The 13,696-nt window shown below is 43.4% G+C and overlaps 1 protein-coding gene across 2 annotated transcripts in view; it reads left to right on the top strand.

Moving 5' to 3' along the window:
- Positions 1-12,948, top strand: part of LOC106606959 (putative sodium-coupled neutral amino acid transporter 12) — an 87,789-nt gene extending 74,841 nt beyond the window's left edge. For both annotated transcript variants that reach the window (XM_045715237.2, XM_014203457.3), the window contains exon 10: positions 9,118-12,948. In XM_045715237.2, the coding sequence (XP_045571193.1) occupies positions 9,118-9,881 (764 nt within the window). In that variant the 3' untranslated portion in view covers positions 9,882-12,948. The remainder of the gene's footprint in view (positions 1-9,117) is intronic.
- Positions 12,949-13,696: the final 748 nt, after the last annotated feature.

Genomic DNA, 13,696 nt, shown 5'->3' with positions numbered 1-13,696 from the left:
GCACTCGACAGCAGACCGGGAGAAGGGTTAAGAGCTGACACTTTAATTGATTTTGAGTGAAGAGGAATGGGCGGAAAGGCACCAAGCTCGGTAAACGAGCATTAATCACCCTGCTTCTGTCTCCACAGGGATGGATGGATAGGTGCAGAGCCTCCGTGGCGCTATTTATTACCCTTACAGCCATGGCATATAGATCCTACTGTATGCTGGGAATGGAGAAATCATGCATTCTGAGAACACTGTCCTCCCACTATCACATTTGTTTTTTTAGACATGGTGAACTACACCACCACCCCAGCCAGCTTTGTGTGGAGTATCCTCCAGCTCAATAGGAAAAGAGGCTGTGAAATGAACTAGGGCTGTTACTCTCTCTGGAGAAATGAATAGCTGAAACCACAGGCCACAGTGATCTGTGGATCCCTATCCAGTCCATCCCATTGTCTTGGTTTAGGGAGTAACCAGGGAGCGTTACAGCTACCTATTGCCATTTCAAGCAGAGAGAGAGGGTAGTATTTGTTTTTGAAGGTCAGGGAGGGAATTCTACTAGTGGCTGATTGAGCGGAACCTAAGAGTTTGCCCAGAGAGGCTAATGTAGAGTGCGTCTCACGGGGAATGTTGAAATATTGCTGGGCGTTCATGAACTTCCCAACATCAGCGCAGTTCAGAAGTCCTGAAAATTGCATTAAAGGAAAATTCCAGATTGGAATGCATCATTCCTTTTCTTGTCACAACAGACATTACTTTTAGTCAACACTTACCACGGAGTTGTTCAGATAGAAAATATGTCTTCAATCAAATGTATTTATAAAGCCCTTTTGACATCAGCCGATGTCACAACGTGCTGTACAGAAACCCAGCCAAAACCCCAAACAGCAAACAATGCAGGTGTAGAAGTCTTAGTTTGACACTTCTCTTTCAGAAACAAAACATAAACAGAGCTCAGATCCTAGTCCTTTACTCAGATCTCTGTTGAGTTTTGATATATAGAGAAATACATGTGGGCAGCTTTTTTCCCTATTTGTTTTTGGGCACCTCTCCTTGATCCTTTTTAGTATTGGTGTTTGGTGTTTCATTTTGTAATGAGACCTTTGTTTTGATAGTGAACACAATTTCTAGGAGGTGATTAGGGGAAAACTTGTAGGATGTCTTCTGCTGTGGTGTTGCACGAGGTCAGTTGAAGCTCAATATCCTGATAACTAAGCCCTTAATCATGACTGTTGACTTCCGTCCCCCGCTCACCTCACCGTGTTGTTGTCGTCGCCTCCATTTCCTTGTCTGAGGGAGGTGAGGGAGTAATGAGAATGTAAGACGGTGCTTCTAGAATGTTTTTTTAACAGCAGTCTGGGGTTGTAGTTTACTCTTTCTTTGGGTTTCGTCATTGATCGGCAGGAATACTAGAGGTCAAATGCAGAACTTGCTTTGAACATTTTACGTTTGTCTCATTTGAAAAAAATGTCAGACCTGAACAGGATTTGATATTGAAGACAGAAGCAGACGAGAATTTGCTTTATTCATATCTTGTCTGCCTTGTACATCCATTGCATCATGAACCAAGCATTCTAGGCTCAATAAATTATTTGAAAAATACATTTATATTCTGCACTCACTGAATGTTTAATTACTGTTGGATGGGTGTTTTAGCTAACCTGGTGCAACCACCCACTGAATGTTTAATTACTGTTGGATGGGTGTTTTAGCTAACCTGGTGCAACCACCCACTGAATGTTTAATTACTGTTGGATGGGTGTTTTAGCTAACCTGGTGCAACCACCCACTGAATGTTTAATTACTGTTGGATGGGTGTTTTAGCTAACCTGGTGCAACCACCCACTGAATGTTTAATTACTGTTGGATGGGTGTTTTAGCTAACCTGGTGCAACCACCCACTGAATGTTTAATTACTGTTGGATGGGTGTTTTAGCTAACCTGGTGCAACCACCCACTGAATGTTTAATTACTGTTGGATGGGTGTTTTAGCTAACCTGGTGCAACCACCCACTGAATGTTTAATTACTGTTGGATGGGTGTTTTAGCTAACCTGGTGCAACCACCCACTGAATGTTTAATTACTGTTGGATGGGTGTTTTAGCTAACCTGGTGCAACCACCCACTGAATGTTTAATTACTGTTGGATGGGTGTTTTAGCTAACCTGGCGCAACCACCCACTGAATGTTTAATTACTGTTGGATGGGTGTTTTAGCTAACCTGGTGCAACCACCCACTGAATGTTTAATTACTGTTGGATGGGTGTTTTAGCTAACCTGGTGCAACCACCCACTGAATGTTTAATTACTGTTAGATGGGTGTTTTAGCTAACCTGGGGGGGGGGGGTTCAAGATACCAGCGTTTGGAGCTTAGCTCAGCCTTATGGTGAAGAATGTAGGTGCATTTTGTTTCTTATCTTTGGCCTAATGTGCAATTTGCAGTGGCACGGCTGAGTGATTGGACTAATTTGATGTTTTCTTGAAAACTGTAGATAATGTCATGGAGTTGAACTCTGCTCTGCCCTGTGGAGTTGAGCTGCCCTATGGGGTGCTAAATGGCAGCCCTGCTGCGGTACTGCACACGCTGATCGCAGGGCTTGTCTCGAAGTAGCCAGGCAAGCAGGCCATTATCACCAGCTGTCACACACGCCGTGGCTGTCCTGTCCCCCTGCTTCTGATAACCAAGACTATGCCATTATAGGATATCACCAAAAAACATCTGAAGCAAAAGATTCGGCAAACCTAGAAATCAGGCAAACTGCCAGAGCTGCTCATTACCACTGAGACTCAACCAAGTGGTCTCATCATGGAGCACCTCGTTTAAAGGACACCTCCACCACTTTTCAAACTCATTTTAATTATCTCCAGCACAATACGAGTGTCTACATATGTGAAAACTGTGCATTTCTATGTTTTATAGAAATAAATAACGTTAAAATGTTTTAAACACTATGAGATTCGTGGTGACTGGGGAGCAAGAAAATACCCTCCCTCTGGCTAGATACATGTTGCAGGTTTTGAAAATCAGTTTTAAAAAAAATAATTGAAACTTTTAATCCTACCCTGTAATGAGAGAATGTCCTTTGTTATTGTTTTAACCACAGATCATAGAAACACTGTTTTCACAAATTATGTAAACACTGATTTGGTGCTGGAGGTAATGAATGTGAGGTTGAAAAGTGGTGGAATTGCCCTTTAATTAATGATGGGATGATTGCTGCAAAGGAGTGCTGCTGGAGTTGGACTTGGATTTTAATCTATTAGGGAATGGAAGCAGCAAGAGGCCAGTTTGTATACCAGTAGAGAGTAATGCGCCTATCTACTCTCAAAGCCTTTGCTAGAATAATATCCCGTATGTCTTTTACTGTCAGAAAGTTGAAAGCACATGAAAAGCCCTTGACCTGTCAACTGTTATTATAGACTCTGCTTCCCACATCAAGCGCAAAAGCATTGGTACAGGGAGTGTACTACTCACAAAATCAGAACAGTGGTGTGCTTCAAAGCTCCTCACCTGAAGTCATTTTGTGCTCCTTAATGAAATCAAGGAAACCCGTCCCAGGGCAGCGGCTGAAGAGGAGTCTCTCTTCCACAGATACTGTATTCTACAGCTCCTTGGGGGGTTGAGAGTGCCGGCCAACCTTGGCTTAACCGCAAACGTTTTGTTTGCTACCGCTGGAGATGCAACTGTAAGTGCCTCCTCTGGGGGGTGTTTAAGTTGAAGCATTCCCCACAAGGTCATTGCCATCCCCATTGAAGTGCTATATGTCACCGGTAGCAGTTATGTGGATGTGATATGTGACTGTTTGACACCTACACAATGCACTCAGTCCCTCCCCGATGCCGTGTGACGAGTGCAACCCGCAGACAGGCGTGTAGAGCAGAGAGTGTTAATGTAGAAGTCCAGGTAATCACCATCTCATCAGAGATATCTCTGCAAAGAAAATCATCCCATCTGAATGAATTCGTTTTTCACCTGAGTGTCCATCGATAGAGAGGCAAGAAGGAGTGTCCATTGTTGATTGAGGATTACCAGGAGGATAAAATGAGTGCTTCAGAGTAGACTCCATCAGTAAGTCAATGACACTGCCCTATAGAGGGAGGAGAGTAATATGGCCCAAAGATGCAATGTAAAATGTATAATTATTAGATTAATTTTTTTATCATTACGGCGGTTGAAAAATATTTAATTTGCTGTGAATTTATGATGCAATGACTTTATTTATTGCTGGCTCTATGCTATTATCAATGGGTTGTAATCTGACTAACTGCGTTGGATTTTCTCTCCAGACACACTGTCCCCGTGCCTCTAAAGCCCCCCTAGTGATCAAAGAGTTCCTCCTATTCTTCGCCGTTAGACAGATAAAACAGTGAGATTCATAGCTAAGGCTGCACCAAGTACTATAAAACCCACACATGGTTGCCCTATCTCGTGTAGCATGATCCAGTTGCAAAGGAATGATGAATGAGTACATTATCAAAATGTACTTTGTTCTACTTAGTGTCCAGTTCTTTCATCTGATCGACTTTCAATCGCTTTCAAAGATAAGAGGAGTTAGTTCAGTGCCTTAAGTAAGACAAATGAGGCCTTGTCTTTAATGAGCACTAAAGCATGATAGTTGGGATCAGAGCCATAGAGAAATTCTCTGTCACTCCAACTTCTCTGCCATAGGAGAGAAATTCTGTCACTCCAACTTCTCTGCCATAGGAGAGAAATTCTCTGTCACTCCAACTTCTCCGCTATAGGAGAGAAATTCTCTATCACTCCAACTTCTCTGCCATAGGAGAGAAATTCTCTGTCACTCCAACTTCTCTGCCATAGGAGAGAAATTCTCTGTCACTCCAACTTCTCTGCCATAGGAGAGAAATTCTCTGTCACTCCAACTTTAGGGGACAGAACTACAGTAGAAGGGTCGACTATGCTTTTTTACAGATCGTTGTTTACCTTTGAACCTCACTTGTTCTCTGTCACAGACGTGTGTTTGTCAAGCAGCTGCCAAAGTCATTATTTAAGTTGTGACCTGGCTATGGCTTCCTGATCTATAACCCAGAAGGTAGCACCAGTTATTTGGGTGGGTTCCATTCAGCCGCTCCAGTATACCTGCTCAAAATGGAGCCGTGTCAAAGATTGCTGCCAATGTCATTCCACTCTAATACCATGTGATGCATCCTGACCTGAAAGTCATGATTTAAAAAAAGATCTTTCCCCCAAACTCTCCCTGCCCTTCACACTGTCTGATCAGCCTGTGTTGATACCCGCGGAGCCGCAATGCCTTTTGCCATTCACTATCAATTTGAGGCGCGATGCCGAGCCTCCTTGTCCCAACCTTAGCCTGTGCCGCTGTACGGTGGGAAAAGAGCAAAGTTCTCTATCAGCTTTTTAAAGCGTGGCCCTTCCCTCATAAAGGAGCCAGTCACTGACCGTGTCACCAGGGGTTATACAGTTCAAACCCTGCCGAGAGGAGCGCACTGGGCTGCGGCATCAGAGGCAGATATATCAAGATGAAGAAGACTGTAACATAAATACCAGTGCCATTTTCCTCCAGGCTTCCATGGGCCTCACCGAGGGGATAGGAGGGGAGTGTGATGAATCACTGTGCTTGTTGCACCACGACAAACTCCCATTTCAGCCTTGCTGGCAGAGAAAAGACGTGTTGCTCTGGTGAAGGTTAAGCATCTGTACACTAGCCGTGCGTGGCGTCCCGTCCTATAAGACTCTCTTAATTAAATGCCCTCCGCCCATGTTCCTTCCTGTATAGCCTGTTACCGTTAATGTCAGGGAATAGAGGAGAAGCGTCTCCCGCTGTCCGTCCTCTGTCATGACCAGCGGGACGGCTCCTTTTGATGGCTGTTTCACACACAGCGGATGTACATTACTTCTCGGGGAGAGAGAGGGAGAGTACAGCAGGCAGACTGTCATACAGCACATTGTGTTCGATGCCTGAAGTGAGAGGGACAGCTGATAACTATCCCCACTGACAGTCTCTCATGTCCAGTCAGATGAAGATACAAAGTCACCACAGTACATACTGTATTCTCAGAGCTGAGTCCCAATGTGGCCCATGTTGGCACATTGAGTGTTGACCTCATCTGCATAGTTTTTCCATATGCTTTGACGTGATGTCTTTGGGGACTATACTTGTTGTGAAGGTGTTATTTGCTCTTATTTGCCGATGTCCTTGAGTGCTGGTCCACTGCCCATTCTCTACATAGACTGTGTTAAAACAGGATTCTGCTCTGGCCTGCTTCTCCTGTCTTGAGCCAATGTTGACACTGGATGTAGGCATCCATTAAATCTTGACTCTCTGAGCTTTAATCCTCAACAGGTCTGGGGCTTTGGCCACTGCTGGGCATCTTTAGCTCAGTGTCCACCCCAAACTAAGTCCACACAAAGCACAAGGGAAAACTTGTTTTTAAGAGTATTCTGTCCCATTTTAAGATGAGTAAGTAATCACATTAGTCAAATTAAGATGTTTGCATTTAGCCTGTTAGTTAACAACTCTTGTCTTATTTCAGCTTGTTCTCTCCAAAGGCATAATCCCACTACTTGTTAGCTATCCTACTACCTCTGTCATTGGTAGTTTTCCCCCACCCCCTCCTCGGAACATTTTGTCCTTGTAATTGGAATGAAGCATTTCATCCCCCTGACATACATCAAAGTGCCACGGCAGAAGCACACAGTACCTGATTAATAGGGGCAGATTAAAACTCCACGTTCCCAGCCCCTTTCCCCCCTTGCTAGCTCTGGAATATTTCACCTGTGCCCCGAAGAGTGTAAAAACCCCTAAAACAGTGGAGGATTGGAGCAGAGGACTACACTCCTGTCCCGACCACACCTGATGCTCGTGAGAGACCTTGAAGGAGGATGAGGCTGCCGGTGGCACCCCTCTCCCCCGTCTCCTCCCTATACCCCCTCCCACCGCCCCAGTAGCTGCAGATGAATTGGTAATCCGCTGGCCCCTCACTCAGGCCCTATCTAAAGAGCCAATCCATCCTCCCCCCTGACACTGATGGGTTGCCTCTCCTGGCAATTGGGCCCAGATGGATGCTGAGATATTGCCGGCAAGTACAAGAGAGCTTTGGCTCTACTCTAACCTGCATAGCTACACAGGGCTGTGTGGGTGTGTTTTGAAGTGGGATACTAGTGGTGCATTGTAGTGGGGTGAGCAGTGAAGCAATGTGCGTTCTGAACGTCACCCCGTGTGAGTGTGATGAAAGCTGAGGAGTGGGCCGTGGAGTGCGTCTGTGACTGATTCTCTGTTTAATGGCCTGATTGGGTTTGGGAAGGTGAGGAGATGGGAGGGAGGGGATGGGGTGGGACAGGCAGGACTCTGAGCCTTTAACAAGACTGGCATCCATGCTAAAAGCTCTCATTTAGTAACGCCCAGCCCAACAGCCAGAGAGGCAGTCGCACCAATCGATTTGGGGATGGCCTTTGCGCAAACAGTATGAGGTGGAGACGCTGACGCATTTTGTACCACCCAGCCTCCAACCTCTGCTGACTTTGAGTTGGATGAACTGAGAGTCAGAGAGCCTTCACATACTGTGTATATAATCCATAGCATAGCATTCCTATAGGCTGTAGTCTTTGCCTGCGGGATAGTTTCAGTATTATCCTCATGAGGCATAAAGCCTTCTGCCCTTTGATGGGTGGGAGTTTAGTTCATAACTAGATGGACTGCATATTGTTTCTGCAGTCAGCTGACTGATGCTGGCTTGTGTTTCTACCTGGATGGCCATGCTCAGGCATTAGCAGCATGGAGGACAGAGGAGGAAGCTGAGTTATGTGTCCGTCCTGTCCAGCTCAGCACTCTCCCACAGCCCATTAGGGCCTAAACGATCTTGCCTTGTCAACATTAATTGCTTTCAGATTAGCAATGGTAGAAGGCTTGCCCTTTAAAAGGTATTTTTAAAAACAGTGGTGCTATAATGAAATGTAGGGGTGGATTAGGGGAGGGCTACATAAAGGGATCATCACAGAGGTTTGGCCCTAATCTGACCTCGGGGATGTTGCAATATCTGAACCCATCAAAAGCATTCAGGGATTAAGCAGTGTGTAGCTTTGCCTAGTTGGCATGCACCGGATCACAATTTGGCATCAGAAATATGCAATAATGTGAACCCGGTGAGCCGAAGTCGAATGTCATAAAAATGTATATTTATTATCTGTATCCTTAAATGCCTCGTCGTGTCATTTCTTTACTCGGCCAATCCTATTACAGTTGTCATGAGATGATGTAGGTGTATTATAGATTTGGCCAATATTTAGCTTACAATTTAATTCACTTTTTACATATTATACTTTACTCTGAGGATTTTTGTGTTTTCGTTTGCATGCAACCAAGTAAAATATGGGTTTGATTTGGTCTAAATTGTCAAATTGTTAGAATAATTTGTATGTGTTAGTAAAATGACTTAACTGTTCCACTCTGAAATTATAGAATAGGGTGATATGTTTGAGAATCATGGAAAGATAAAATCAGGATATGGGGAGATCGGTTAGGATTGTAAACCTTTGAGGTTATATTGTTTTTAGTAGGGATGTAAACCGAGTGAAGCTATAGAGTAGGTAATGGAAAAACATGGGAGGGTTTCAAACCAAGAGGGTCATAAAGGGGGAGGGGAGGTGAAAGCCTTGAAGAATGTGGCAAGTTTTATGGTTATTTGTGGTGAGTGGAAAAGTACTGGTTGTTTGAGCAGGGAGTGGTCTAAAGATAGGAATATGTGTGTATTATAAAAGGACTGAGTCCTAATTTTTTACTTTAGAACGTTCTCTGAATAAACTGTACAGACCTTTTGCAGAATGCTGAGTCCTTGCCTAATTATTATTATTAACCCAGTGTCTTACAAACCTTGGGGATTAGTCAAGGCTTATTGATTGTTAATTATTATCATTGGGATTTGAAAATTCCCGTAACACAAATGAAAGGAAATTTGAGCTTTATTTTACCGTAAAAGCTTCCCTTTCAACTCTCCTAGTACATAGCCTTGATTTAAACTGCATGAGGCTATAACAGTCCCTCTGTGGGAGCTGATGTTACCTTTTGAAATGACGTACACACACACTACTTGTTTGTTTTGGTGTTGTCACATCACTTAACTCCAGCACCTGCTGTTTTTCTGTGTGTCTTTCAGCATTCACCATGATGATTATCCTGGCTCTGATCCGTATTGGTAAAGACCGGGGCGAAGGCCACCCCCGTATGGCCCAGATCTCTGGGGTGCCAAACCTGTTTGGAGTGTGTGTCTACTCCTTCATGTGCCAGCACTCCCTGCCCTCCCTGGTGACACCCATCTCTGATAAGAGGCGTGTGGGAACCCTGGTGGTGTGTGACTATGTCCTCATCCTTGGCTTCTACGGCCTGCTCTCCTTCACAGCCATCTTCTGCTTTAATAGCTCCCTGCTGCACGACATGTACACCCTCAACTTCACTGACAACTGTGACGTGCTGGACATCCCCGCGTTGCGCTACTTCCTGGGCCTCTTCCCCGTCTTCACCATCAGCACCAACTTCCCCATCATCGCAGTCACGCTGCGCAACAACTGGAAGACCCTCTTCCACCGCGACGGGGGAACCTACCCCTGGGTGGTTGACCGCATCGTCTTCCCCCTCATCACCCTGGTGCCGCCCATCATCGTGGCCTTCTGCACCCACAACCTGGAGTCCCTGGTGGGCATCACGGGCGCCTACGCTGGCACGGGCATCCAGTACGTCATCCCCGCCCTGCTGGTATACTACGGCCGGCGCCACCTGGTGCCTATGCTGGGCACGGACGAGGTCAACAAGCACCGGTCCCCGTTCCGCCACACCTTCTGGGTGTGGTTTGTAGTGGTCTGGGCTACCTTCTGCCTCATGTTTGTCACAGCCAACATCATCCTGGAGGACACCAAGAAATGAGGACACTGACTGACTGTGAAAGACCGGTTTCTCTGTGTGGGTGTCTTGTATTTCTATATTCTCTCTACCTGAGGCCTTCCAGAACTTGGTACAGGTCGAACAGTGTGCCTTTTTATGCTGCTCTTGTAGCATAGGAAACCCTTTTAATTACAGCGGTAATCAGCAGTTGAAACAATTATAAAGTGTCCTCCCCACCCCTGTTTCAGTAAAAAGCTTGAGGATGGGACTGGAGAAATGTAACCATTATCAAATTCATAGACCAAGATATGCATGCAAGGACTAGCCATCCATGATATCAAAATGATAGTTTTAACAATGTTTTAAAGCTATGTAGTGTTTATTTACATTTACTTTGTTTTCAAACAGTCCCTGTTTCGGTAAAAAGCTTGAGGTTGGAGCTGGAGATGTAAACCATTATCAAATTCATAGACCGAGCTATGCATGCAAGGACTAGCCTTCCATGATATCACAATTATAATTTTAACCATGTTTTTAGGCTATATAGTGTTTATTTACATTTAATTTGTTTACAACATTGCAGTACAACAAGCTTATTATAGGTACTGATCAGTTGTGAGAGTTGAACTAAGCGGATGAGGCATTTAGAAGTTATATTCTTCAAGAATCAATGGGCACATAGATTTATTAATTATATCAACTGCAGATCACCCCTTTTAAGAGTAATCTATACCATTTGTGGAAAGAGACCAAATATCTAGTGATTGTATGAAAGCTGCTACCGTATGTAGGAACACAAGGAAGAGGACCTTGTTCACTCTGTTCCAGTGTCCCTCTGTAGAAAAATACAAGCTGAACGATCAAAGACTGTATTAGCAAGGCATTTCACTACACAACAGCACTGTTTTTAAGCATATACAAAGAGCTGGTCAACTTGTTTCCAAATGCCTCATTTTAAATCCAAAATAACTGAAGGAAGGATAGAGCAGGGAGGTGTCAGTGTTCCTCTGGACCTTCAGAAACAGTGTTGTGGCTAAAGACAGAATATGCTGAAACTATGGAGAGAGCTCAGTGGAGGAAAAATAGAACCTGACAACTAACTCAGCGCTCCTGTTGCTAATGGCAATGCAGAGAGACTTTAATGCGGCTTTAAAATGAACTTGGGATGGTGAAAAAGGCAAGCTAAATTAATCTGCGATAATCAGTTTATTATGGCTGGCATTTCTTCATTCCTCACTGGTGGCTCTGCCTCAGTTCTCCTTGTCTTCCCTATGAACAATGAACCTTTCTCCATGACAGATCACTGACTGATGGGCCTGATGGAAGAGCTCCGTCCCTGGTCATCAGGAGACCGATCTTGAGTTCAAACTCTGTACTCATACCACCCTCATGTTTTACTGTTCACCACCAAATCATCAGCCCTTCATCAGCTCCATGTCAGCACCCGACTGCTCTCTGTTGAACTTTGACCCCAGAAAGTTATCAATGGATACAGGAAGGTTTATGTTGGCTACATCACCAGGAGCCAACTGGTACGGTGCCTACTGTGCCCACAAAGACTCCTCTACAGTAGTCCCAGTATATCTCTTTTTGCAATCACTGGTTTCCTCATACCGTGAACTGCACTGTTGGTTAAGGTCTTGTAAGTAAGCATTTCACGGTAAAGTCTACACTTGTTGTATTCAGCTCATGTGGTAAATAAAGTTTGATTTGATTTTAACCATCCGTCTCATGCTCGCTCGTAACGAGAATTTCTCAGCTGGCTGATTTGTTGTCAGCTCTTTACTTGAGGTTTTATTAGTTTCCTGGTAGCTCAGTTTGATCGACTAATTAGATTTTACTTCCAGACATGTGGAAACAGCCTCTTTGCCCCGAGCTCTGCTCATGCTAATGTCCACATTATACGCTTCTGTCTCCTCATTGCCATGTCTATATATATATATATATATATCTCTGCTCTATAGAATATATATATTATGTCCCATTATAGTCATCAAGTTTGGAGCCCAACTACAGGAGTCATACCTTTTTTGAAACAGTATTGTTGTTGGGGAATGTAAATCATGTTTTGTGGTGTAGGGTTCCATATTACACGGTCACATTTAGAATGGTGGTTTTCTTTTAGTATGTAAGTGCTAAAGTAATAGCTAAAGTGTATCGTTAGCTGCCTGTCATGAGCACACTCCTGGTCAAAAAGGGAAATGCTTATTACCATTCATGGTTTGCACCTGCAACTTTGCACATAATTGCCTTGGGTTTTACGTAGACTTTTGCAAATGGTTTATCATGAAGATTTTTATAAGGGTTGATAACTATGGTATTTATCTAACAGTCTTCAATGGTATTCTTAACCCATCAATATATACAGCTTGACACTATTTAAAATGCATTAGACTAATAGTCATGCATTGTAGCATATTGATGGCAGTACAGTATTGTTGAGGACTATTGAATGAGAGACCTCTGCATGTTGTTGGTATTGTGTGTGTGTTAGGACAGAAAAAGAGTGCTGACTATTTCTGTAACACTGCTTCTCTCAATATTGGGTTCCTTTTCTTCAATATTGGGTTCCTTCTCTTCAATATTGGGTTCCTTCTCTTCAATATTGGGTTCCTTCTCTTCAATCTTGGGTTCCTTCTGGTAATTATTGTAAACATTACATTTCTGCATGCAGCTCCTTCCAAAATGATGCAGCCAGTAGTCAGCTGTTCCTTTAAGGCTTGCAGGTTGTGATGGGTGGGATGGTTACTCCTCTTCTTATCTTCTTTTCAATACAAATGTGCAATATGCTTTGAACTGGGTTGGGGAAGTAAGATTTCAAGCGAATATTAACTGTTTCTGAGAGTGTTTTGTCTGTGTGTATACTTGTGTGTGTCAGTGTATGTGTCACTTTGAAAAGATTTTAAATGCGTATGTCTGACTCTTATTTGGAGTTGTGAAATGTGCCTTTTTCCCGGGGTTATTGTTTCCATTCATTTGTTGACTGTTGTTTTTCCTGGCATGTCTTTGTTTTAAGCAGCCTGTCAGATAAGATCTGCATGTAAGCCACTTAATTTAACTGACAACCAATGTCTCCTCAAAATAAACTGGGATATCCTTGTCTTCTAAAGTGTGGGTTTGCCTCGTCTTTGTTACTTTGAGACAGTTTTGTGATTATTAAAGAGATATATGTAATATTAACATAGTAATTTCAGAACATTTCCTTAATATATCAACATTTAATAGTGGAATGATAGTTTTTCACAATATTTTTTCCAAAATGTTTTTATTGGGCCCACACAAAATGTGCATGCTAATGGTGCAACCTTCTTATTGGCCAACAAAATATGGACTGGCACTTGTGAAATGAGTTTTTTTGAGGTTGGTTAGGTTTCGCAAATGTAAAAAACGAATGAACTATGCATTATGTGGGTTGAATGCTGTAACACAGAATAAAACAATGAATAAAAGTCCCATGATGTTAGACTGCCCCTTACTGCATATAATCTTTTAACCATCATTTATTCCCATTACTTTAATAAAATATTTCACTTTTTTTTGTGATTCTTCAAAGTAAATAAGGTACTTTTAGGGCTCCCGGGTGGCGCAGTGGTCTAAGGCACTGCATCTCAGTGCTAGAGGCGTCATTACAGACCCTGGTTTGATTTCAGGCTGTATTCCAACCGGCCGTGATTGGGAGTCCCATAAGGCAGCGCACAATTGGCACAGCGTTGTCCGGGTTAGGCCGTCATTGTAAATAAGAATTTGTTCTTAACTGACTTGCCTAGTTAAATAAAGGTTAAATACATTTTATGATTGCTGATACCAATACAAATGCAATGGATTGTGGTCATTGGAGTTAATTACCATGTTTTCTG

Source organism: Salmo salar, chromosome 06 (genome assembly GCF_965601325.2).
Source record: "Salmo salar chromosome 06, fSalSal1, whole genome shotgun sequence".
In the NCBI taxonomy this organism is placed as follows: domain Eukaryota; kingdom Metazoa; phylum Chordata; class Actinopteri; order Salmoniformes; family Salmonidae; genus Salmo; species Salmo salar.
This window is presented reverse-complemented; position numbering and strand designations above follow the sequence as displayed.